The 26,759-nt window shown below is 40.0% G+C and overlaps 3 protein-coding genes and 1 non-coding gene across 4 annotated transcripts in view; 2 read left to right on the top strand and 2 right to left on the bottom strand.

Annotated features, from left to right (window-relative positions):
- LOC134673901 (uncharacterized) overlaps nucleotides 1-790 on the top strand; it is a 185,756-nt gene extending 184,966 nt beyond the window's left edge. Inside the window, exon 11 of the mRNA XM_063531958.1 lies at nucleotides 781-790. The gene's annotated coding sequence lies outside the window, so the exon portion shown is untranslated. The remainder of the gene's footprint in view (nucleotides 1-780) is intronic.
- LOC134673969 (synaptic vesicle glycoprotein 2A-like) overlaps nucleotides 1-26,759 on the bottom strand; it is a 396,395-nt gene that overhangs the window by 185,846 nt on the left and 183,790 nt on the right. The window lies entirely within an intron of this gene.
- LOC134679720 (U2 spliceosomal RNA) lies at nucleotides 5,432-5,624 on the top strand. Its single transcript, XR_010100389.1, has one exon. It is a non-coding gene; the product is annotated as a U2 spliceosomal RNA (small nuclear RNA).
- On the bottom strand, nucleotides 14,264-26,698 carry LOC134672247 (zinc finger protein 883-like). The gene is made up of 8 exons (XM_063530149.1): nucleotides 26,538-26,698; nucleotides 25,918-26,294; nucleotides 25,519-25,614; nucleotides 22,544-23,026; nucleotides 19,697-19,906; nucleotides 17,822-18,056; nucleotides 15,772-16,282; nucleotides 14,264-14,562 (listed from the first exon to the last, which is right to left on the bottom strand). Exons 2-8 carry the CDS (start codon nucleotides 26,166-26,168, stop codon nucleotides 14,264-14,266), a joined length of 2,085 nt encoding a protein of 694 aa, XP_063386219.1. The 5' UTR covers nucleotides 26,169-26,294; nucleotides 26,538-26,698.

A 26,759-nucleotide genomic window follows, 5' to 3' on the forward strand; every position in this document is an offset into this window, starting at 1 on the left:
CGCCCAAATGCGAGTCGGACTCGCGTTCCAAGGGTTCCGTACATTACACAATTTTAACAATATATATTTTTTTTAGAGAAAAGTGAGTAAAATGCCTTTAAAAAACCCGTAGGGATCGGAAAACTAGGTACTTAAGTCCGACTCACGCTTGACTGCACATTTCTAATAGGTTTTTCTGGCATCTATAGGAAAAGAGCTAATATGTGGATTTTTTTCATAATTTTAGACCCAGTAGATTCGGAGATAAGGGGGGGGGGGGGGGGCGGAATGGTCATTTTTTGCGTATTTTCTTAAATAACTTCTAAACTATTTATTTTAAAATTATGAAAAAATATATCTGAGGTTCTCACAATGAGCCCCTTAATTTGATATATAACAAGATATAGTGTTTTTTTCTTCTATTTATCATTCATCTCAAAAGTGACCCCTTTATTTGAATTTATATTATTTACTTTACATGTATGTTCTTGGGTTATAGAGTTACATGTGTATACCAAATTTCAACTTATTGGTGCAGTAGTTACGGAGCAAATAGGCTGTGACAGACGGACAGCCAGACACACGAGTGATCCTATAAGGATTCAGTATTTTTCCTTTTGAGGTACGGAACCCTAAAAATAATGAATTTAATAAATTTTTCACCTTATGCCCATGTGGCGGTAGCGAAACAGCCAAGCCCCATATTTTGACTAAGGTGTAGAGCTAGTGAAGTTAGGGCTTGTAGAGTTTGAAGCTTGGCTCGACAAGAGATCTGACAACTTTTTGACAGTGCGAGTCTTATGGTTTCGTCTTAGCAACAATTTACATGAAAATGTGTTTGGTGGGATAGTTTTTTACAGTATAAATATTTATTCGTAACAAATAAGTATTATCTTTTAACATAATTTTGACAGTACATCTGGTGCTACATTACGACACCGGTGCTATAATAAGCACATTAAAACACTCCCTTTGGCCGTGTGTTAAAATTTGTCACTCGTTGCAAAATATCTATTTTTCGCACTTCTATCGTAAATACCTACCTATTTATTAACAAAAAAAGTCACTTGTAAATAGTTACTGCCTTTAAAAAGTATAAGTGCCTCAATGTTATTAGACTTTTTGATTCTATAAACGTCTTTAGGTCAATAAAGCAAGTGATAAATTATTAGAGTTAGACCAAGAAAAGTCTGCAGCAATTTTGACAGCCCACGCAGTGCAAGTGTTATTTATAAGTCATAATTTTATAGAAGTTTCTTCAAATCGACCTTATTAATAAGAGATTAAAAATATTCAAAATTATCTTAAAATATTTTAATCTAATATTTCATCTCATACGTTCAATAAGGCCCGGGACTGGACCTTTTTACCTGCACTGACAGTGGGCCTTCTTAGCAACAAGTACAAATTCAGAATAATTGGGAATAATAGGGAGCAACTGTTATTTTTGAATGCTGGGCCTTGTTACCCGCCGGGCCTCATATGCCTGCACTTCACCTACCTTATTTGTTTTACAAGGGGAAAAGTTGTTGATTAATCGCTCGTGCTAATATTGATACCCAAACAAGCGAAACATTTTTTTTAATTAAATAGGAGGCAAACGAGCAGACGGATCACCTGGTGGTTAGCGATTACCGCCGCCCATGGACACCCGCAACACCAGAAGGGTTGCAAGCGCGTTGCCGACGCGCGTTTAAGATGGGGGTCTTTTAAGGTTTGAAGGTCGTATCGGACAGTTCATTCCACAGTTTGGCTGTGCGAGGCAGGAAGTACATTCACAAATCCAAACATTCTAAAATTGAAGCACGAGCGTAGCGAGTGGTTCGTAAAATTGAACCTTGAGCGTAGTGAAGGTTTCGAGGGACGAAGGTTAAATAAAATTTTCATCACATCAGCTCGTAAAGGCCCTCTTGATTGTTCGAAACGGATAAGAAAAGTGGCATTTAATTTGATGCAAATTTTGAGTTGTTTCCGTAGGTAAATTGGATCAGTTGGTTGGTAATATTGACTTTAAAATGATAAATATCGTTAGTTTGAAATTGATTTTATGATAAAGTAAATATTATCGGAGATGATCGCTCTTAAAAAATATATGTCGCTAGTCATTTATAACCTAAAAGCGCCAAATTACGCAAAATTATATTGAAATGACACCTGTGTATTGAATTTGAAGAATAATTTAACAAGGGTAGTTATCTGTATGACAATGCACCTAAAATAATTTTCAAATGTATCTATTATTTCTATACTTAACACGATAACGAATTCTACGTAAACGAAACTGCGGGCAATCCCTAGTACATATAGAAATAAATAAGGGAAGGTAAGTTTCCATTAGTGTACTGTGTAAAATAACTATTTACCATTGATAATAATTTTATAAACGCTTTGCGTATTTTTAAGGTCACCGCGCTAACCGCTAGCCCGCGACCGTCGATCGCTGCCTCCTGCCCCGGCGCACAGCGCCGCGCGCCGCGCGTTCGAAATGTAACTTAATATAAGCTCGGAATGCATACTTACGTATCAGAATTTAGTGTCGCCGTGATTTTATATTTCTAATCTTTTGTGTGAGAAGTAAGATCTTTATTATGACCATGTAATATTAACTCTACAAACTTTAATTCAATATTGGCTATACTGCTTAACCAGAAATCAATATCTAGACAAGCACATTGTCTACATTTCTAACTTTTTACATGTATACTAAGTTGATAGGTAATATCGTAATTTTGCAATATCAGCTACTCTAATTCTGTATTTACATAATAATTCGTGTTTTTACGTTCACCAGAAAGCAGCTGTTCCAGATTTCTAAAAACCGAATATTGTGAATAAATTAAAGTGTTACTGAATATGTTAAAGTTTTTTGTAACTTTAATTTTATATTTACATAGTTATTTAGCAAAAATTGAAATATTTAAATATGGCCGAACGCTCCACCTAAAATTTTCTAACTTTTTACATGAATGTTATTTAACATGCTTACAATAACATATCAAAAAAGAAAAAACTTTAATGTTATCAAAACCCATTTTTGTTCCACCGCTGGTCTAGAATGATGACATCGTACGGGGCTTAAAGCCCCCGTAACGCAGTGAACGTGTTAAAGTCACATTAAAATTCCATTTTTCGAAATAGAGATTTCAACATTTAACTTTGCAAAAGTAGATAATTGAAATATTCTAAAAGCAATAAAAATAAATTAGGTTAGATTCGAGCTACAATGACATTAGTTTGGGTTCAAGGCAAGGTTGCAGGGCCTCAACAAGGGAAAAAAGGGGGAGGGACTGTTGGCCTGGCTCAGTGAGCCAGAACTCACCCACTTATCCCTACTACTGCCGTAAGCAGGTAATGAATTCCCAATGTATTAAGTTTAGGTTTAATAAATTATAAATATATTTTATTAATAACATAATAATATACAAATATGTATAAGCATAAAGTAATAAATAAGCCTACAGCTATTAATAATGTCCGTAATCTGTATAATCCCAAAATACGGATCCCTCGTATGTGGATGCTGCTTACATAATCTCGTCTGTCAAGGTGTTTCGGCAGGAAAGGCCTTGGCAGACTTATATATTCCTGACATGAGGGTTCATACCTACCGACTGGAATTGGTTTCATGGTGGTATCAGATGGGTTAAATTAGGGGTCCCGCTGGCCACCTTTGAGAGCGTCTGCCAAGCACTTCCGGCAAAAAAAATACTGGCAGAGTTCGCTTTTATGTGTCTACATGTAAATTTCTAACTGCTGCCATAACTATTATTTCGGTATCAGATGGGTTAAATCAGCCCCCTTTTTTCGCACCGGAAGTGGCCTTCTTTTTCGTACTTTCGGCAAGTTCCGCCGTGGCAGACTATCGAATTCGGACTTAGCATCACTTTTATGGGAAACCATTGTGCATTTCATCGTGGTATCAAGTCGGTTAGAAAATTTGCGGCCGGCTCTTCTACTACATGGCTAGATAGTATAAATAAGCTTCCCCGTGACGTAGTACTGATTTTCTAACGTTACACGTATATAAGGAATAGCATAATGTACTCGGTTATCCGCTGCTGTAGCCATTATTCTGTTACGCCAGTTTAGGTAAATAATTATATAGTCGTAAGGTGCATATTTTGATGGTAATAAATGATATTTACCACATTTTGTTTGTTTTATTACAAATATTTCACTTTTTAAACCAGTCTTGTCTATAAAATGTACCTAACCCTTATACCTACTACTTGTCTTTTTAGGGTTCCGTACCCAAAGGGTAAAAACGGGTTATTACTAAGACGCCACTGTCCGTCCGTCCGTCTGTCACTAGGCTGTATCTCACGAACCTTGATAGCTAGACAGTTGAAATTTTCACAGAGGATGTATTTCTGTTGCCGCTATAACAACAAATACTAAAAAAGTACGGAACCCTCGGTGGGCGAGTCCGACTCGCACTTGTCCGGTTTTTTAAGTACAATTTTGAGTTAACTTTTAGTTAAGATTTAAAGTTACTATTGTATGTTTCTTTAAACTATGAAGTACTACGGCATATAATTTATATGCAAGAAAAAAATGAGCGTTACGTACTATTTATTATGGTCAGTACATCATAGACATACTAGTTTAAAAAACTGATTGTAGCATTTAAATTAATTTTCTCAAAAATGGACGGCAAAGTCGTCTTTGCCGTCTAAAAAATAGGTCGCGAAGCGCGTAGTTTATGGTCAGTCAAAAATTAAAAGTTAAAAACATTGCAGTCTCGATTTTGGGACTGCAATGTTGCATACAAATTCCATTATTTGTCGAGTTCCAAACTTTTTAAAAGTTGAAATGGCCATATCGAATGAAGGCACAGATGATTAGTACCGCGACTATTTAGCTGTCTCAAATAGGTTGGCGTATTTTCGGCAGAAAAATACACTTCTATTTTTTTATTAAAAAAATAAAAAGGCGGCAAGGGCTTTTTTCTGTGAAAATATATGCGTAAGAACGTTGCTTTTGTAAAATATTTCTATGATATTTATGTTTCTTGCGCCATTTTTGAGAAAAGCACTATTTATGACTCGGCTGGAAGGCTACTTGCTGGCTTCGGATTCAATTAAACGGACTCCCAAGGTCGTCCGTTTAAAACGAATCCTCAGCCTGCAAGTAGCTACTTCCGAGCCTCGACAATAATGTACTATTGTTCAATAAATTTGATAACAACAATATCGGTGCAAGGCAGTTATTGCTGGTGAGCTATTAAATGAAAGAATGTCCTAGTTGATATAATTTAGGCATATTTGTTCCACAAACCTCTCTCGCAGTTAAATATTAAAGTTCTAAGTGAGACTCGAGCAGACTAGCGCTATGAGTTTTCGTTTCCCAATTCCCCGCTAGATGTCGCTGTACCGGCGCCATAGTAAGGCTACATCGCGATGTTAAGATTTTTCCTGAATCAATGGGGTCTCCCGGTTTGGTCTTGACAGGTATCGCTTCTCGGCCTTTTGGCTAAGATCAAAGTGTAGTATCTGTTCTTTTCAGCTTAATATCTGAAAGTTCCCTCACTGAGGGACCAGTATATTAAACTGATTTTTGTAAGCCGACGGGATGTTCGGGGCTCGCTCCACTCCCGTCACGGGTCGGCCCGGCATTGCAGTGCCGCCGGGATTGGCCCACATCAATCTATAAGTCTCTATCATCTATGACAATAACACTAGTCTAACTTTAGCAGATATTTGTATTTATAGGCGCACCCCACCTACAACTACATGAACAGAAATTAAGCACCGGAATTTCTACGGCCAAGGAAGGATGTCTATGGCAGCCTCGGAGTAAATATCTATGGAGTAGAAACGCGCACTAATTTCTATCTGAAAAATTCTGTCGTTTTTGGCGCGGGGGACGAGGTAACGCACACAAATAATGTTAACACTAATGCATTTTTAGCATACGTCGCTACACACGCACACGACAAAATTATCAAACACTAGCAAAAACTATATTCACACAAGTACAAGAACAAACACAGACAACCCTGTCCGTGAACGAGATGACGTCAGTTCTAAGTAAACCTAGGTAGTGCGAGGGACGCGTCGATAAAATTGACAATTAATTTTAATTTCTGCTTTTATCAATTATAATAATAATACAATATCAAGTCTTTGTATCAGCATTTTACTAACTTTCAATTTTTGTATTGTTTAGATGTTATTTCTAATAGTTTGTCAATTTGTTTAGGGCCAATCTTGCAAGCTGATATAGAATGATTTTTTATTATCAGTTCATTAGTTAATATTTTACATGTTGGTTTACTTCTGAAAGCAATGCAATATACTATCGAGCATGCAGATCTGCATGATGACAGAGATGGAACGCGGCCATAGGATGTCATTTAAGGGATATTGAGTAGGGGATAATTAGTATATATATCGGCGGTAGATCGTAAAATCGGGCATATCGAGATATTCCTAGGCATATCATGAAACGCCGCCATTTAATAATCTGCCTTTTGCATTTTTTGCCACTGCTAGTGCTGCATTCTATGTGGCATTTGGAGCAGAATGCGTAGATACTAGGTAGGTACTAAAATCATACGCTACCCAAACACGTACTATAAGTAGGATGTCAAGCCATTTCAATGGTTATCATTTGCTAAAATTTAGGACATCCTACTTATTCGATATGCCTAAATGTTGAGGTTTGAACGGTATGGCTGGTGGTCACTAGTCAGATCATGACATGCCGGCGTTTCATGATCTGCTTAGGAATATCACACCTTGAAGTTAGCACGATATGGCTGGTGGTCACTAGGCAGATCATGATCTGCCTAGGAATATCACACCTTGAGGTTTGTACGATATGGCTGGTGTTCGCTAGTCATCATGACCATCTGTATATTATTCATTATGTTTATATCGATTTTACCGATATTGGTTTTTATGGTGTCCCATCACTAATATTGGTACGGTGATACCAGAGTAATAAATTAAAAGTGCCTATTTATGGAAAGTGACAGCCGTAAATACCTTAAATTAATAATATATTTGACATGTTAAATAAAAATATATAGCTGGTCAAGCAAATATTGTCAGTAAAAAAGGCGCGAAATTCTAATTTTCTATAGGACGATATCCCTTCCCGCCTACATTTTTCAAATTTGCCGCCTTTTTCTACTGACAAGATCTGCTTGACCAGCTATATGTAGAAACTAAAGGAAAAATTAATTTTCAAAAAATAGTCTATCGGTAATTTTACGTTATTTAGGGGTTGTGCACAAATCACGCGAGATGGTTTCGACTACTTTTTGATCCCCCGTCCCCCTTTTCTTTATTCTTATAGATCCATTAATTTGATTAAATAGATTAGGTTGATATGAAACTAAGGTGTTATATGAAAATAATGTGTTACATAAATTATATAACAAAAAGCATAGCAAATAGGGCATATTACTGCAATGTTCTGCCGCCAGAGTGTAGCACTAAGCTAGCTAGTAAATTTTCTCTTTTCACTTTATCGCTCAAATATGCAATAGTGATAGAGAGGTTAGATAACGAAATTTAAATTTTCTTGTTCCGCGGCGGAGCGGACCCCCAGATTGTTATGGATTGTGGTAGTCGCGCCCCCTACGCAGAGTTTCGCATAATATTTCCTATTAGAAATTCTACTCGTACCTAATTAATATTTAGAAAGTCTTCTTTAGAATTACCCTAAATTAGATCTAATATCATATCACTGGTATCACTGTCAGATTGACAATGTTTTTTATTTATTTGCAAAATTAATGCACTATTTGATAATATTTAGATGTAATAGTACTTAAATATGATAAGAAACGTGTTCTTTTTGTAGACTAGACGTTTCCGATCTCATTTTGCATGAGAAAACGCTGCAATTCGGCATTTTCGGCTCCTATCATTCCGCTTAGACTGACGTTTGCTGAATGGCGTATGACGTGTGGCAACTAGTTTTATATAACCTCCTTGACCGGCGGCCGCGATCTTTTTGCAGAGGGGAACGCCTGTTAATGGCCGCTCCATAGATATTTACTCCGAGATGGCAGCCCTTAACTATTTACCGCATAGGTACTTATAGCGTATACGGCAGTTATAATATTCAACTCTATTGATAGCTATTAAAGTTCAAATTTAAACAAATATTTTATGACATGTTAGCCTTTGTGGGGTACTTCCTAAGAGTTCCTAGGCTATAGTTGTCTGTATTTATTTATAGGACTAAGGATTAAAAAATAAAACCACCACGTGTGATCTAGTCAGATTGTTTATTATGTTTAAGGATCAATATAATTTCCATTCAGATGAAGTGGCTCCTACTTTAGAACAAAACAACATGCACACATTTTTTAATTCTCAATTATCTGACAGCATACTATATGTAAAACCTATGTCCCTTAAAATTTATGAATCGGTATTAAAAATAGGATAAGTTGTAATATATTGAATGTGTAAAATGTAATATTAATAACAAAAGCTATATTATCTACTGTAGTAGAGGCATGCAGAGGTAGATCGGTATGTAGTATGTATATTATATCCACTATTATAATAAAATACAGAACTATAGTCATAAAAACTTCGTAAACGTTAAAAAATCCCGCACTGTACAAACAGCCACACTCTTAACTGTCCATCGGTGGACCTTATGCCTTTTGTAATAAGGTTTATGAACTGTCAGTTAACAGTGTGGCCGATGGTACTATATAATAATATTTGTAAGAACAGCAATTTAATTTCTATTTACAAATAGCATTTCACGCACAAAATATATCGGTCCTCTACACCGAGCAAGCCGTCTCCCTCACACACCTTAGCCTAGGGCTCCATTGTAAGAAAGATATCTTTATTTTCAACAGCTTATGAAGGTCATGCCATCGGTAGTACATACATAGTGTATTGATTGATTTTTACATTTGAAGGGCTCCGACGCCTTAAAGGGGTCGTGGCAATATTTCCAATGCTGTTGAAGACCATAGCTGTCAAAGCTATTACTGATGGGTTTTCGAATTTTATGTGTCATCTAAAACATCTATCTAATGTAAAATACATGGATACAGAATACGTTCTTGACGCATTACTATGAACTCTAATAACTATAGCATTAAGAGCGGGGTCTCCAGTTTTTTGCTAAGTTAGTGGCTAAAATAATCGTATGATCCGCCTGTTGGTAAGCAGTTTTGGACACGCCCAATACGTCCATATAGAAACAGCACTGAGCATGCTGTTTTTAGGGTATAAGATGATTTCATAGATCTAGTCGCATTGGAATATGGTAACTTGAGAAACCCTTTCATAGACGTTCTCTGCTTACAATGGACCCCATTCGTATACATAGACATGGTATTTAATGCCATAAATGCTTATGGTATGAGCCCTTGAGGGATGTAGAACATGTATATTATGTACAGACTTGAGATAGCGTATCTAGGGGGGTTGACAGAATATACAGGTTTGATCGGACACAGTAATGTTTTTAGCAAGCAAGGGAAGCCGCTATTCAATTTGAAGTTATAGAAGAAGCTTATAGAAACCAGGGATGTTGCGAATATTCGCATCCGCATCCGCGGAACATCCGCATTATTTTCAACATCCGCATCCGCATAAAATCGATGCGGACGCGGATGTAGTCACGATCAGTTTTAAAAACGAAATTTGTTGTCTCCGTATCGTAATTTCCAGATTCGATTCTGGTATTAGCTGAGACAAGTGGAACAATGAAATATTTTTGCATATTTGAGAACAATTTTTCTGCTCTATACGGCACGACCGAGGTTGGAAACCACCATTTTAGCTCACTACAAACATACCAAAGCTAATATCGACAACTGTTTTAGGCCCTTCTAGTTCCATCACGATCACGTTCGAAAATATATAAATTAGAGACCAAAATATAGTCAGATTCAGAAATATCTTCCACCCCTAGTTACGCCTCGAATTTTCACACTCAATACCAAATACAACATCAGATAACATAAATGCTAGTTTAACTTATGTAACTTTCGAAGCCCTTAAAGAAACTTTGATCAAAGAGATTTAGCTTACTACGAAATAGACCGGGCTAATGGTACATAGACGTCTTCATTCGCAAGATAAAACCATTCATCTCTGTCGTAAAACTTAACTTAGACAAGGAGAGATGCTTTTAACACGAATAAAGTTAGTTATATCTATATTCCATTCAATTTTTTTATTGATTAAAAACTTAATAATGAATTATCTGTATTATATTATATCCTATCATGACTTATATTGTAATCCAAAATGTTTTACTTAAATTAACACAGATTAAAATAGCTGACCCGGTCTATATCCAGTTCAGAATCAAGCCAGATGAAAAAGCAATAATAAAACAAAACAAAACTTGTAAAAACCACCAAATACCTTTAAATAAGTATAATAAATTTCAAATACTTAGGTAATTTACCAAATACCTAAATATAATGATAAAAAAAATGAAAAAAAAAACTAAAAATATAAAAAAAAATGGTAGAAAACTACACTTTCCATAATTTAATATTTTTGGAAATTAAGAATTCATAAAATCACTCGGTTCTAATGAACACGAAAATAATTTCTTGTATAACCATGGATCGGGCTAGTGTACTAAGATATGGTGACCATATTGATAAACGCCAAAGATAGGATTAGTTCTATTTCCACTATTTCCATGATTGTACAATGCCAAATAGGTAAAATAATTTATTTATTCATGTAGTGTCCGCCTTGACTCTGAACGTGGCTCGATATCCTCTTACTATTAATTTTAAAGACAGATTTGGAAACTATTTTGTACACAGATCGGGTATTGGGGTAGTATTATGCAACCGCCTGATTTGCTGGGTGCCTATCTCTTACTTATCATATCGGTTTATCAATAACACGTCCATAAAATAGAACCACAATACCCTGTGCTCATTTCTATCCTAACAACTATAAGCTAGGGACAAAAAGGTCGCAAAGATCACAACGAGTGCTTATTCTTATTATAATTCCTGATGCTCGGCCGTATAAAACATTACGGCTCGACCACACTACACCTACAGACCACGTCTGATATAAATTCAGTAGCCGAATTATGTCAAATATCACAATTGTCACCTTTGCAACGAAAATTACATCAAAATGGAATATGTTTCGATTATTACATGGATATAGAAGTTTGAATAAGTACATATATTGTGTATGAAAGCCTCTGCAGAGGTACGCGGCTGGTGCCGCTCGATTCAGGCAAGTTAATGCTTTATTTGCAGCGCACTAGAGTTCAATCTGTTGCCACGTGGCCATCGGATTGCGCTCGCGTACGCTATTGGTTTGACTGCCTCAAGCATGGACTGCTGAGAGCATTTCGTGGTACGGCGGCCGCCTCGGCGGCGCGCGTATCCAAAAGGGGAACCAATTTAGCACATTTGACCGCATCCCCCGTCCGTCAGTCCTCAAACGTCCGGCTCGAAGGAGACGCGGTTGTTTTTTTTATAATTTCGAAAGCATGGCGTCTAGCCGCACATGCCGCTCGCCGTGTCCGGCCCTGTCGCATTACTGCCTTCTACTCTCTACCCCCTGTAGATGACTGGGACGCCATTTGCAATTTTGTCACTGTTCAGTTTCTTGTCGAAGCCTATGATTTTCAATAGCTGTACCGATTATTTCACATATCTGACTCGTTTTCGGATATATCCCTGACTCCCTATAAGTCGAATTCAAGTTCAACGAACTTATAATACCTAACAGTCTTTGGATACGTTTATCACTAAGACTCCTCCCCAACTTGTAAATAATTCTCTCCAAAATATATTTCGGAGCATATTTTTTTTTTCTTTTTTATACTTTATATCAACATTTTCAATTCAGAATCTTGTTTCAATAAGTAAATTTGTCGAGATTTTATCTTTGTGGATTTACACCAATGATGTCAATTTTGTCGTTTTCTTTATTTTCAAATGTGTAAATTTTAATTTTTGCACAGACGGGGACACGGGCATTGACTGGTCTACAGAAAGTTGGATATACAAGACATCCAATACAATGACCAAATAATTAAATTTTAAGGAAAATTGTTGTCTATGTCCCAGTCATAGACTTTATTTTCCGTTGCCCGCGCCCGCCGCCCTGCTTATATTTCGTACCGGCTGTTTTCTTAAATCTTTATCGTTTCCGAATCGCCGCCGTCTCCGGCCCACCAGAGGTCCCTTTATGGGACGACAAACGATTAACAAAATACGAAATATATCACCTGCCTAACTAACACGGGCAAGACAATCGAATTGTCAAATTGATAGCACAATAAACTTTGTACTAGTTCACTTATCTATAAATTCGACACGCCGATCCGACGGTAACACCTCGTGTCGTAGCGTAAACTTTACAAACATCATTTATTTCTTGATAAATAACATTATCTTTGTACTCACTCGTTACGGTCATACTCTACGCTTAACACTAAATATACATAAAAATATCACAGCACTATCGATTCACTTACGCTAGGCCCGGGCGCTTGGCGCAGGGCTCTCCACAGTATAATGTAACGGGAATCGAAACGAAACAGAACGCCACCACCGGACCACTTTACATTCTTGTTGACGCTATTTATAATTGGGTTTATCTTTAAACTTGGTTACACTGTTCATCGCTCAATAGAAGAGCAGAGAACAATTTAATAACAACCAAACCGTGTGTGGTGAAGGACACAGTGGTGGTCTCAAAGCGTTAAAAACGTATTAGACGTATGCGGGCATCATAAAAGGTGTAGGCAAGAAAAAAGAAGTTTGCCATTGTTACTATTTGTATATATTTTTGACGTGATAACGTCTTATAAATCGAGGAACACCGGTAGCATGCACGAAAAAGTGTCACGTTGTGGACGTATCACCATGGTAACGTTGTGGACAAATCTCCATGGTAACGTTACGTAATGTAATGGTAATGTTTTCTTATGTCGTTATCACGCAAAATTATCGTCCGTCAACCGACTTTACAGACAACCATATGTTTTTTGTTTTTATTCATATTTAAACGAACCGAATTCTCTCTAAATATTTGAACAGTAATAGTTATTCAAGTAGCTATTCATAAGAATATTTTGGCGACGTACAAATGAGAGACTGATATTATAAAATTGCTATTATTCAACACACTCGGGCTCATAAGAGCAAAGAATGTATTGTCCGATATATAGGATAACTTTAAATTGTGTCAGCGGCCGGTGGTGGCGCAAAATCAAGCATAATAGTAATAAAAGTGCCGCAAAAATAACAGAAATATTTACAAAGCTTTTGTTCACCAATGTTAGCCTAAGACTTTGGAGCGAGTTCAAAACACACCGTTTTTGTTCAGCTAGCGAGGTTTTCCGCACGCTTTCTTAGTTCATGTACTTATAGAAATAGGCTATAATATAAAATAAAGACTGCCACAAAAAAAGTTTACGCTTAAAATAGAATAGTAGCGCCTCACGCGCTTCTTACGCCTGGTATTCACGACGAAATGGCACAAATATACTACACAATACATATTGTTTTATCCGTGATTTCGTTTTTTTTTTCTTTTTTTTCCACTTTATATATAGACATACAAAAGAAAAACTTAACTTAAATGAGGTAGCATTATTATGAATATGGTTTTAAACTCTAGCCGCCCAGAGGCCCATAGAAAGGTCGAACATTCCATTGAATTTTTAATCTTTAATTTGACAAATCATAATTGCATTCGTCTTGGCAAGTTTTCATTCCTGGACGGCTAGGGGATAAAAGTTTAATCTAGCGTTTGGTGGGACAATGTTTATAAACGTATATATCAACAGTTACATTAAAATATTCTTATGGGTTACTGAGGTATATAGTCGTTTCCGGTTGAGGTAGCTGGTTGGTCGAACGGGCCGCCATAGCGAGCGCCATTCGACCATTACTAACGTGTAATAATTCTATTATCGGATATAACTAGTTATAAAAAGTTTTAAAACCGTATAGAAGCGAAGCGCCTGAACCTGTCATTAAAAAAAACCCACAGATTATAAATGGTTCCTGAAGTCAGGAACCGAAAAAAATGTCAACTATGGTTTGTTTTCTTGTATTTGGTATTTCTACTGACACGAAAAACGTTTAGACACTGACGTTTCAGATCCATATCGTATCTTTAGCCAATTTTTGAAGTATCTTAAAGATCTTAAAGTGAAGAAATATGGCCTCAAATAAAAAGAGACGGACATTTAAACGACTACAGCGCCCTCCGCGTTAAGCTTCGCGCGTTCCATAATATTGTGTGTTAAAAAATCAGCAAACATTTCCACATACGCTTCTATACGTTTTACCGTTTTAAAATATGTCCGTGTTCATGACGGCCCGCCGGCTCGCGTTGATATCAATCGCCGCGACGCTCGCCCGGCCCTGGTACCGGGTGACGACGAAGGGCTCCCACTTGTCCCGGGGCCGGTAGGGGTCGAGCGTGAGCAGGGGGTCGATGTGGGGCAGCAGGGGGTCGATGTGCGGCAGCATGTGGTCGTCGAGGTGCAGCAGGTCGGCGCACTCGGGCACGGTGAAGTCGGGCCCGTACTCGCGCGGCATGGCCGGGGCGGGCAAGGGCAAGGGCGCCGGCGGCGAGGGGGGCGCGGCGTCTGGGTGCAGATACGTATTCTCGCATAAAGATAATCATACAATTTATCGATATTCATCATCATTCATGGCCTTTAATTTAGGCCCAGTTCTACAGATTTCTATTACAGATTCCCAATTCTACAGATTTTCAATTTTACAGATTCCCAATTCTACATAGTTTCAATTATACAGAATCTTAATTCTACATATTCACAATTCTACAGATACCCAATTTTACATAATTTCAATTTTACAGAATCTTAATTCTACATATTCTCAATTCTACAGATTCCCATTTCCACAAACTCCCAATTCTACAGATTCCCAGTTAAACAGATTTCCAGTCCTACAAATTCCCAATTCTACAGATTCTCTAATTTACGGATTCCCGATTTAACAGATAACCAATTATACAGGTTCCCAGTTCTACAGATTCTCTAACCTATAGATTCCCAGTTTAACAGATGAGATGAATACAGGTTCCTAATTTTACAGATTGTCTAATCTACAGATTCCCAATTTAACAGATAACCAGAACCTTGCAGACGAGACCTTTTTGATGACTAAAAAGAAAGACCGACGCAGTCAAGAGAAGTTGGCGGTAAACTGTACTAAAACGGTATAATTAGCGACGGAATAAATTTAATATGGACTAAACTAGAAAACTAGACCACTACTACCACTTTTAGACCAGAAAATAATGCCACATGATATGACTGACACTGAGACGTATGCCTGAACATTATGTGTTATCCGCAAATGTGCCCCGCCCGCAGCTTTGAATATTACGCGATACACAACTTCTAGCTATTACAAAAAGTTTATTGGGTAAAATAAAATTCTATATGTCAAAACTCGATCTTGCGCGGCATTGTCAAGCTGCACGCGGTACAATAGAGTCGCTCGAGGTACAATTTTTTTTATATTTCTGTTTGTCAGAAAGAGACAAAATATAATAGATATTTATAAGAGCTTACTTTTTTATGTATGTAATAAGGGCTTAGAGGATATAACCAAACGGAGACGCCATGTCCAATAATATTCGGTACAAAATAATCTGCCGTTTTTTGCGGGGGAGGGGAACATCAAATGTATGCGTAACGTCACAATTGCCATGTCAGATAAACGTCAGTCCATACATCGACAGAGGGGAACGCCTGTTAATGACCACTCCGTTTGGTTATATTCTCTAAGAATAAAGGGGTTAGTTGTGAGGAAGGCGGCCTTACCTGCGACGAAGGTAGCGGCGGGCGGCAGCACCGCGAACTCGGCCACGGTCCCCGGCGCGATGGTCGGGTGGATGCTGTCCAGGTCCACCGCCTCATGCGCCGGCTCCAGGAACATGTAGCTCTCCTTCATCCCGCTCCCCCCCATCAACCCGTCCCCTTCCAACTCCCTCATGTCCACGTTCACACTTAAAGTATCCATGTCGATCAAATCATTCTGTTTAGCGAATACATTTTCTTTCTCAATTTGTAGTTGAGGTTTCTTCACAGTCTTCGGGTCTATGTTATGTATTTTCCGCACATGCTTGTACCAGTTGGAGTAGTTGTTGAAGTCTTTAGTGCAGACGGTGCACCGGTAGGGGCGGACGTTGGTGTGCATGTTCTGGTGTTGTTTGAGCTTGTATATGGAGGTGAAGCCTTTGGCGCAGAACGAGCACTTGTAGTTTTTGACGTTGGCGTGCGTTTTGGAGTGCTCGATGAGTCGGTTCTTGGCGTTGTAGAGTTTGCCGCACACCTTGATACATAAATAGATGAAACGTTAATTTGGTTGTTGCAAACACACAGAATTCATAAATACATTAACGAACCGGAAATAAAAGAAAATAAACTATCAGAACAATGCATTGTAACAAAAATAAAAGGGTTCCGAGTCAGCTATATATTATGGCCTATATGCTTCAGTCTTTCGAGGTCGTTTTCTGATCTCCTGCCGAAACCTAGATCATGTTATATTTATGTAAAAAGCGTAAATTAAGATAAAACCAATTTTATTAAGAATATACAGGGTACATAAATAATCATACAAAAGTAACTTAAATATATCTAAATATTAAAATATTTTAATCTAAAAGGCCTCCGCGGGCTGTACCGGGTGCAAAGGTGCCCATTATACTTGCCGCGTTACCACGTTGGATAGCGATGGCCAACCTTTGCACCAGGTACGAACCCGCGCGAGCGTCAGAGGTCCTCTCCCTGATTCTACCTCCCACCTCCCTTATAAAAGCTATGGCGTCAGACCCCCAACACCCCGTTACCTCGAAGGCGAGTGGCACAAAATAATAATTCGCCTCAAGGTCGGAGTATTTTATGCGCTTTCTTAACGCTGCCAGCTCTGCCGCAGCGCCTGCTGTCTGCACCGTCCGGTTTAGGTGCGAGGCGGCGAAAGTGCTGACGCACGTCGCGTCCCATAGTAGGCACTTTCCTTTCTGCCAGGGCACCAAAGTTAACCCGTCCGGCCGTTTGCCATCGGTGCGACAGAGGCCAGGTGGTTCCAGAACACACGGTATGTTCGCGGATATTAGGGCCCTCCGGACGATGTCGTTAAGCGCGTGGTGTCTGGGAAATCTCCCTGAACAGCGACAGCAACTCAAAGCGTGATGGCCATTAGCTTCCACCGTGGAGCCGCAGATGCATTTGTGAGGTATACAAACATCGCAGCCCAGGCGGAGAGCTACAGCCACACGCATTGAGTCACTGTCGAGAAGTGTTGCCAGATGAGGGGAAGGCAAAGCCTGTAACCACGCTCCCGCTTCTACCTTTGACACCGACCGGAGTCTTGCCAAATCCACACCCGTAGCAGCACTCAAGAGACGGGCAAGTGTGTTTCTGGCACCCGTATCATCCCAGGCTCTCTGCACTTGCGGAGCCTCAGGCACAGTCGCAGTTGGGTAACGAGCTGACCATATTGCCAGCGCATCGCTAACAAAGGGAATTGTAGCCCTGTCTCCATGGGAATGTAACATTTTAGAGACAAGGTCAATGACCCCATGCGCTGACGCTAGAAAGGCTGGCAGGCCTACGTCCCCTGCGCGCCGTAAACCCAGGCCACCATGACGTACAGGCAGAGAAGCTTGGGTCCACTGGTCATCAGAAAGGGACACATTTAAAATGGTTTCTGCTGTAAATTAAGTGGTGTAAATATGTTGACGACCGGCCTGGCCTAGTGGGTAGTGACCCTGCCTAGTGACCCTGCCGTGAGTAGAGGGGACTTTCCTATTAGATTCTGAAATATGCAACCAAAAATCCGTACGGCAACCTTATATCTCGCGCCTACCTTGCACATGTGTATGACGGTCTCGAAGTGCTGCGGCACGTGCTTCATGAGGAGGTACTTCTCGCCGTACTTGCGCGCGCACACCGGGCAGGAGAAGGTCTTCTTGCGGTGCACGTCGAGGTGGCGCTCCGCCGTGGCGCGCGACGAGAACTGCAGCCCGCACAGCCGGCACCACAGCGAGCTGGACAGGCTGTGCTGCTTCTGGTGGAGCACCAGCTCCTTCGGCGTCTCGAAGCTGTCACCATACATTAACTGTGATTGCACTGTATCACTAAGCGCCACTTGCACCATCCCACTAACCCGGGGTTAAGCTGTTAAACCGTTAACTCAGTGTCAAATTGTACTGGTAACCATGGTAACTCCAGATTCAACCGGTTAACCCCAGGTTGGGGGGATGGTGCAAGTGGCCCTAATTGTCTAGTCTAAGACATGAGAATATGTGGAAATTTGGATGCATGAAGTTTTAATAATGAATATATTTAAACATGCGAACTATCAATCAATCAATCAATCAATCAAATTTTATTTCAGGCAAAAAATATACCCATACAAAAATATTAAAATAAAATAATTACAATTAAAAATATTATCATATTAAAATTAAAAATACATGTCAACAAATTACATTAAAATTAAATTAAAATCTACATATTTACATTAAATTATAAACTGTGCCTCTGGATCCCATATGTAGGTCATTCCAGTGCCTCCAGAGTGAACCAGCAGGATCTCCAGGAATGAGCTGAAGCAGACTGTTGGAACTGTCACGTACTCTGCGCATTAGGGAGGCGGTGCGTTTACGGATTATCGCAATGAACGCGTCCACTCTAGCCTCCGCAAACATCCCCGAGGCGCTACAGTAACGTGGCAGTCCCATCAGCATGCGGAAACCATTATTGTATTGGACACGCAGGGCATTGAGGGTCTTTTTTGTGTAATTTGTCCATAGGCTGCACGCATAAAAGGACTGGCAAAAAGCCCTAAAAAGGGTCTTTTTGACATCCCTGTCACACCGTGCAAACCTACGTGACAGCATGTTGCACCTTACTAACAATGCCCTGCGCTCCCTTTCTATGTCAGCATCATCCTGGAGGTCCTCGGTGACCCAGTGCCCGAGGTACTTGAACCGTGAAACTCTATTTAGAGGAACACCACATAAATATACGGCAGGAACTGACGTATACTCCTTTTTGCCTGCCTTGAAAACGAGTAGTTCGCTCTTCTTGGTGTTGTACATCAGGCCATGGGCCACCGCATACTCCTCACAGATCTTCAACAGTTTGACAAGAGCGCTGATCGCCGGGCACAGCAGCACCATATCATCTGCATAGCTGATATTGTTAACAATGGTACCGCCAATTGAGCATCCAATACCAGTGCTGCTGAGCCTAGCGATCAACTCATCTATGTACAAGTTAAACAACCTGGGTGAGCTGAGACCACCTTGTCTCACACCACACGTTAACCTGTACACGTCTGAAAACGCTCCCGCCCATCTGACCTGGTTGGTTTGGTTCCCGTACCAATAACGGAAGAGGTTAACCACCCCCCTCGGAGTACTCGTACAGCTCTCAAGTTTGTCCCATAAAATGTCATAGGAGACCATGTCAAACGCTTTTGACAGATCCAAAAAACAGACAGAAAACTATATACATTTCGTTTTTTTAGCATTACAATGAACTTTGCAGAAATAAATAATAAGTATTGACCATGCCACGTTAGATAATTGTATTATTATAAACAATCAAAGAGCCTGATAAGAAACCTGTGGATTTTTTCTCTTTTTTCATGTATTTTATATGAAATCGCGTGTGGTACATTGTGACGGTGGCTGTCACGGTGGTGGTTATGCTGTCGATAAAGCTAGTAACTCACATTTCCCCGCAGCCGGGCTGGCTGCACATGATGACGCAGATGTTGTGCTCGAGCCGCTGGTGCTCCCGGAAGCGGAACTCGCTGGCGAACTGCTGCGGGCAGTGCTGGCAGCTGAGCGGCTTGCTGCTGCCGTCGCCGCGCGCGTGGAACGCCTCCGTGTGCGTCACCAGGCGCGCCAGGCGGCTGAATGACTTCTCGCAGGACTCGCATCTGATTTAAAAAAAACCAGATGTCAGATCACCCACGAAAAATAGGCGCATTAATATGACGTCGAGTTGCGGAAACCAAGCCCGCGAGAACCTACATATAACCTATACATATAACAGATGTCAGATTTCGGAGCTTAACTTCTTTTTTATGTAATAATCAGCAAACGAGCAGACGAGCCGCCTGATGGGAAGCGGTCATCGTCGCCCATGGACATAAGCAACATCACAGGAGCCACTTAAGCGTTGCCGACCCTTGAGAAACCTAAATACCTGCTTCTTGAAGAAACCCATGTCGTAGCGCAAAGGAAATACCTCAGGAGGCAAGGCATTCCACTTTCTGCACGTTCTGGGAAGAAACGAGCGAGATGCCCGCTTATTCTTGGTGTGCCATGTATCTAAGAAGTGGGGATGAACTTTGCTCCTTTGGGAGGTGGTGATAAAAACGAGACGATGGCACCAAATCAAAAAGTTCTTCCGAGCATTCCCCATTAACTCCCTAGAGTCCTTGGGATCTTAAATAGTCAGCCAAAAAATAGAGGTCTTATTAGAATTAAATTTTGATTTATCATTTCGGGTGAGATCGCGTTCGTGGGAGTTCGAATTTGGCGTGGCGCTAGTTAGCCACGTATTGGCCATCTTTGATCTGTAGGCAGCATTTCAGCCACTTGCCACCCTTGCTAACATATGCCACCTATTGCCCCGCGATCTTTCCAACCTACTTGAGGTTTTTATTTTATAAAACCATACTTAAACATAATTAAAAACAAACTTAGAATAAAATTAACCTAAAATTATAAAACTACCTAAAAAACTAAAACTAATACCTAAAAAAATATATATAACATAATGTGGATGATCTAGCCGAATATGTATATATTAGGCTAGATCACCCAGGTCCGAACCCTGTGGAAGGGTTCCCATAAGGCTGGCTGCGTTCCCCCTTTGGATGGCTATGCCGATCCGTTGGGCGAGGAACGAGCCAGCCCTACGGTCCCCGGTGACCTCAAATATTTTTTTTGAAAGTTGCCGAACTAGTTTATGGGCCCCTGGGCACCACGGTCCCAGAGTTTCGGCTGCAAATGCCGCAAATATATGCCGGTCAGTGAGAGCTATATATTTGCGGCATTTTGCTGCCTCAGCAGCTGCGGCCGCCGCGCCCGCTCTCAATGATGTTGAACCGAGGTGAGACGGTGCCAGGGTGTCCACACACGTTGCGTCCCAAATAAGGGCCCGTCCCACACTCCAGGGCACAAGGGTCATTCCGTCGGGCCTCTTGCCATCGTCGCGCGCGAGGCCAGGTGGTTCGAGAATGGCTGGGACGTTGGCGCTGACGAAGGCCCGACGGAGGATGTCGTTAAGGCAGGCATGGCGTGATAGGCGGCCGGCACTTTTAGAACACGATAAACCGTGGTGTCCAAGGCTGTCCACAAAAGTTCCGCAGGGGCAGCGATGGGGTGAGACAATGTTGGATCCTAGGCGAAGACCGACAGCCAGCCTGAGGGTATTATTGTCGAGTAATGTTCCAAAGTTGGAGGAGGGGAGAGCATGTAACCAGGAGCCGGATTCTCTTTCCGAAACAGCCAGGATGCGTGCTTTTTCCTGGCTGGTGGAGCAAGAGTTTAGGATGTGGGAATGTACTTGTGTGCAGATAGGTTGATCCCAGATTCTCTGAACTGATTTATCTATGGGTAGGTCTCTTCCAGGGCAGGCTATTTTCCAGGCGTCTTCTGCCTCAGACAAGTACGCTACCTCGAAACCACGGAGTGATGGCGTAAGGATTTTGCCTACGAGGGTGAGCGTACTATGTACTGAGGACAGAAATGCTGGTAAGCCGACACCTGAAATTTGACGGATACCGAGTCCTCCGAATCTAATTGGTAGGGTGGCATGGAGGAATTGGCGATCGTTAATTTTGACATTTAAAATTAATATTGATTTGAATTTGTTGATGATGGACAAAAGATCATTAAGAACGAAATTCGCTTCGCCTCCTAAGCTACCATCGTCGAGGTACCAAACGTTGAATTTGGAATTTAGTGCCGAAATAATGGGATGAATAGCAAGACTGAAGATGGCCGGCCCTAGAGGGTCACCCTGTTGACAGCCAACGCATGACAGGATATTGTTTTTTTTGTAGGACAGTTTTGTGGGGGAGCTATAGGTTAATTGGATAGAATGGATAGTTGGGGAAATATTTTCTTTTTCAATATTTAGTTACTACTATAGTTCGTTTTTTTTAGCATTAGAAATTAGGTAAACAATCTTGATGTGTCTTTTAATTGAAAAACACATTTTTAAAATAAGTTACGGCATATATGTAACAATTATGAATCTAATACGATCTTTTATATTCTTCTGCTTTCAAAAGTAATAGTTATTGATTTTTTTAAAGCGTGTTCAATTAAAAGACATGCCAAGATCGCTTACCTTCTTTCAAGTTCTTTCTAATGCTAAAAAAAACGAACTATAGGTTTGAAGCTGTATAATTAAGAAAATGTAACTTATTAAATGAAGTTTTAATTGCACTTCTTTGAAACATTTTTAATTTTTTCTTCTGTCTAATCTTTTTAGAATGGAGTATAGACCTAATCCTGAGAGACGCATTAGTCCAGGCTTCTGAAAGCCAAAATAAACTTACTTGTATCTGTTCTTGCTGATGTGTTCATAGCAATGTTGTCCGAACTGTGTGTACTTCTCAAAGTCCTTGCCGCAGATGTTACACCCATACAACACGCTCCTCTCCGGATGCTCCTGACTGAAGTGCAGATCTATCTCCGATCGGTTCTTGTGGATTTCACTGCAGACGGAACAGAGAATGCCGCCGAGCAAATCAATTGAACTGTCTTCTGGTTTGTCATTCTCATGTTCGGAATCTGAATCGCTGTCATTTGAATTAAGTACATTGCCAAAATGTATAGCAAGGTGATCAACGCCTGCCGCTTTGCTGTGAATCTTCTCGCTGCAGATGGGGCAAGAGTAGAGAGAGACGGAGTGCTTGTCAATGTGCTGCTCGCACGCATCAATGCAGTCAACTTTCTCGTTGCAAGTCTGGCAGTTGAACGGAGGTTTGTCATTCATGTGGATGATTTTATGCAGCTGCATTTCTTTTTTTGTTGGGAATCTGGTGAAAGAAAAAAGATCCTAAGGGATTGTATCTTATAACTACTTTGCTCGTAAATATTAACGTGGAAATTTTGTTATGCAAATCATTAGTGTTTTAGGTATTGGAGAACAAGGAAAAAGCCGCTACTCATTGAAACTTATAATCAATTTTGTAACCTTCCAGTACAATCACATGAGCAATTACCTATGTACTCAATGAATAGTTGGATAAGTAGCTATAATTTATCAAATAATATATATGTTTTTGTAGATGGTTTAGAGACCGCCAAAAAACATGTAAACCAAATAGATTTATATAGGTTATGTAATGATCTCGTAGAAAGTAAGTATAGCTCATTTTATAAGGTGTTTACTGATGGGTCCAAGGAGAAACAAGGATGTGGGGCGGCTTTTTGACCCTCAGGTGGATATCCGGGGAAAGTTTAACGTTCAAGCTGATATATCTATTATGCACTGTGAACTTATTGCCATAGCCGAAGCGTTGTCATATGTAGAGTCTATAGACTTACAAATGTGTAATTCTGTCAGACGCAAGGAGCGCCCTTTCACATTTGGCTCGGTTACCCTCGAGCAGTCGAGGGCTTCCGATAGCCTACACCATCCTTGAATCCATCAACAAACTTCGTACGTTAAATAAGGAAGTGATTGTACAGTGGATACCTTCTCATGTTGGTATCATGGGTAACGAGGAGGCTGACCGAACAGCAAAACTTGCAATAACCGACGGTATTCCATATCATTGTCTACCAGTACACAGCGAAGTACTAGGTAAAGTTAGGATTAGTTGCAGGCAGATGTGGAGGGAATACTTTGATAAGCGGTCTCTCACTAAAGGGATCTGGTACCGAACAGTTCAATGTCAGCCCCCTCAGGTCCCGTGGTTTGATAAAAAGCTAAGCAGGAAGCAGGTAGTATCACTCCTCAGACTTCGTTCCGGGCACATTCCATCAAACAAATTCAAGCACCTGATGAAACTAGCGGCTTCACCAAATTGCCAAGAGTGCGATAAAATAGAAGATGTTCACCATGTGTTGATGGAATGTGTCCGTAATGAGGCGCTGAGGAGTGACATGACATTTATAAAAACCACCAACATAGGTAGTTGCAACATCGTCCTGGCATCGCCGCTATCAGACGAGGCCAGGTTGATGTGCAAACTATATTTAAATGTGATGTAGTGGTGTAGCTAATACTTCACTACTACATCATTATTATTATTAGATCTCATTACGGGGGTGACATTGTCACGCAGTGCCCTTGAAAACCCTTTTTAAAAAAAAAAGATTAAAAAAAAAAAAAATAGTGTTTTAGTAATTAAAAAATGGCATAGCACAAGATGAACAAGCGCGTGAAACGCGCAATAATATTATAAAATTTAAATTTTCGCATGGCAGCACATACTTATGTACAAATAGGCAATAACTAATTTTATCATCACCTTTATTTTTTTGTGTTGACATAAATGTGTTTTTGGTAGGCATATTATACATGTATTAAAACTATTAGTTTACTAAATGAGCCTCATAATAATTAGCCAACAAATTAAAAAACTATTAATGCAGCAATTATGTATAAGAATGCAATTAGTTCCTATTTTTTTTTCTATTTAATATTGAAATAAAAAAAAATAGTATTTGTAACTTGGTTGTTTGTTGTAGGCCCTCTGGACCCTCTATTGCATTAACCAATTCGGGGCTGATGACACGCCTGCCGTGCCATCAATGTTTTTTATTTGTGGCGTATGACACGGGAGGCGTAAGACATGGAAATTCACAGAAAAAATAAAAAATAAAATTATTACTTGCCAGAGGGGAATGGAACGAAGCATGTTGAACATAAAAAAGATACAAAAGATAAGACATAGTAAAATAAAAGCAACAATAAAAGCAATAGATGCTCTAGAACACGCTAGAAAGCTAAAATGGAGATGGGCTGGACATGTGGCTCGCCTTAAAGACCACAGATGGACAGCCATAGTCACGAACTGGAAAGGCCCAGACGGTAAGCGCCGAAAAGGCAAACCAAACATGCGCTGGGAGGAAGACATGAAAAGAATTGCTGGTCCAAATTGGAAAAGAATAGCACAAGACCGTGAAAAATGGACATCTTTAGAAGAGGCCTTCACCTAACGGGTTCCTACAAATTAAATCAACAAAAATATATTAACAAACTTATGTATAACAAAAGGAAATAAAAGGCTTTTTATTTTATTTTTATTTATTTATTATGACACGGGAGGAGTGTCATCATATTCTATGGAGCATGGCATGGCTGCCGTGTCATGAGATGATTGTTCCGCGCCACAGGCAAAAATTTTCGAAAATGGAACACGCAACGAATTGGTTAATAGTACATGTTCAGGTATTTATGTAATGGTTACTAGTACATCTTTTGTTTCTCATCTTATAAAGTGTTTAGTTACATAACAAAAGATACAAGGATATAAAATTTTAATTCAGTAAATAATTACAATAGCAAAGGCAGACTTACTCTCTCTTGCAGCATGAGCATTCAAATTTGTGTAGAGATGCAATGTGGTCCTTTAGGGCTCCTGATTTAGAAAACAGCTTGTTGCAATGCTCGCATCTGCAAAATTACAAGTTAATAATTTATAAAGTTTGCTATCCATTGACACATTGAACGCTTGTAATTCGCAAACTAAAATTGGTCACATGTTCCCAGCGCAGTCCTTAATGTGTTAAACCAGCAAGTAGGTGTGTCCACACTGAGCTAAGGAATTTTTTTCTTGAGCTGGCTTTGTGCAAACTAGTGCTGTTAACATCCCTACTAACATACTACTTGTAAACATGATTCAGGGATCTCCTAACCGTGACAACAGGGTTATCAAGTCTGGCAAAGTTTACAATACAAATGCCATGGAATACTAACTTGAATCTTTCCTTGATGACATGTGCGGTATAGCAGTGTCCGCGGAAGCTCGGGTAGCCCGCAATATCTCTGAGACACACCACACATGTATAGATGATTTCATCTCTACCAAGATTATGCTGGGAATAGTGCAAGTCGTAATCTTTTTTATTTTTAAATGTTAAGCGGCAAATGCTGCAGAGGATGCCGCCGACTAAATCGATCGTGGTCAGTTTGAGGGCCTGCGGGCCGGTCTCGGTCTCGGGCTCCATGCCGATGTCTGCTCTCTATGTGTGGTCCATCGGTATCTGTATGTGTTAAATGGATGTCGGCGGCGCTATTGGAAACATCTTCACAAGCTTTCTGAGCAGCTACATGATCCTTGCGTTGTTTAATATCTGCAAACACAAAAAACATCAATGCCCGCTCGACCTTGAAACAATCGAAATGCCGCAGGTTAAATAATTTGAAATGCAAAATGCAATTACATCCAATTAGATTTTCATTCACTATAGATTTGATTTTACATATACACAAGCCGGAGTGGCCGCCGCCGATGCGAAGCGACAGAGATAAGAGAACTCGCTTCAGCCATTATAATAACCATATGCCTATTTTACGAAATATAAAAGATTACTCACAAAACCGGACAGGAACTTATAAATGAGCATCGGACAAGAGTCCCACAGAAAGCTTTACATGATAACAGCCGAAATAAAAGTTAAACTCTATAAAAATGTAACACCGGATAACACACAACGCCAAGAAAACGTGTGGATTTTGACAGTTGTGATTGTGACGAGAGTTGTAAAAATCGATAAAAAGGAAAAATTATTGCTCTCAAGGGATGTCTACAACAAGGA

The sequence above is a fragment of the Cydia fagiglandana genome, chromosome 2 (genome assembly GCF_963556715.1).
Source record: "Cydia fagiglandana chromosome 2, ilCydFagi1.1, whole genome shotgun sequence".
Lineage (NCBI taxonomy): Eukaryota > Metazoa > Arthropoda > Insecta > Lepidoptera > Tortricidae > Cydia > Cydia fagiglandana.

Bases quoted from the DNA above. Each gene is read 5' to 3' on its own strand.
- LOC134672247 (XM_063530149.1), bottom strand. From the start codon at position 26,168: ATGGAGCCCGAGACCGAGACCGGCCCGCAGGCCCTCAAACTGACCACG. The intron at 16,283-17,821 runs GTAGGCGCGAGA...TTATGTATCAAG, and splicing joins CCGTCATACACATGTGCAAG to GTGTGCGGCAAACTCTACAA. The intron at 14,563-15,771 runs GTAAGGCCGCCT...ATCTGCACCCAG, and splicing joins CGCCGCTACCTTCGTCGCAG to ACGCCGCGCCCCCCTCGCCG.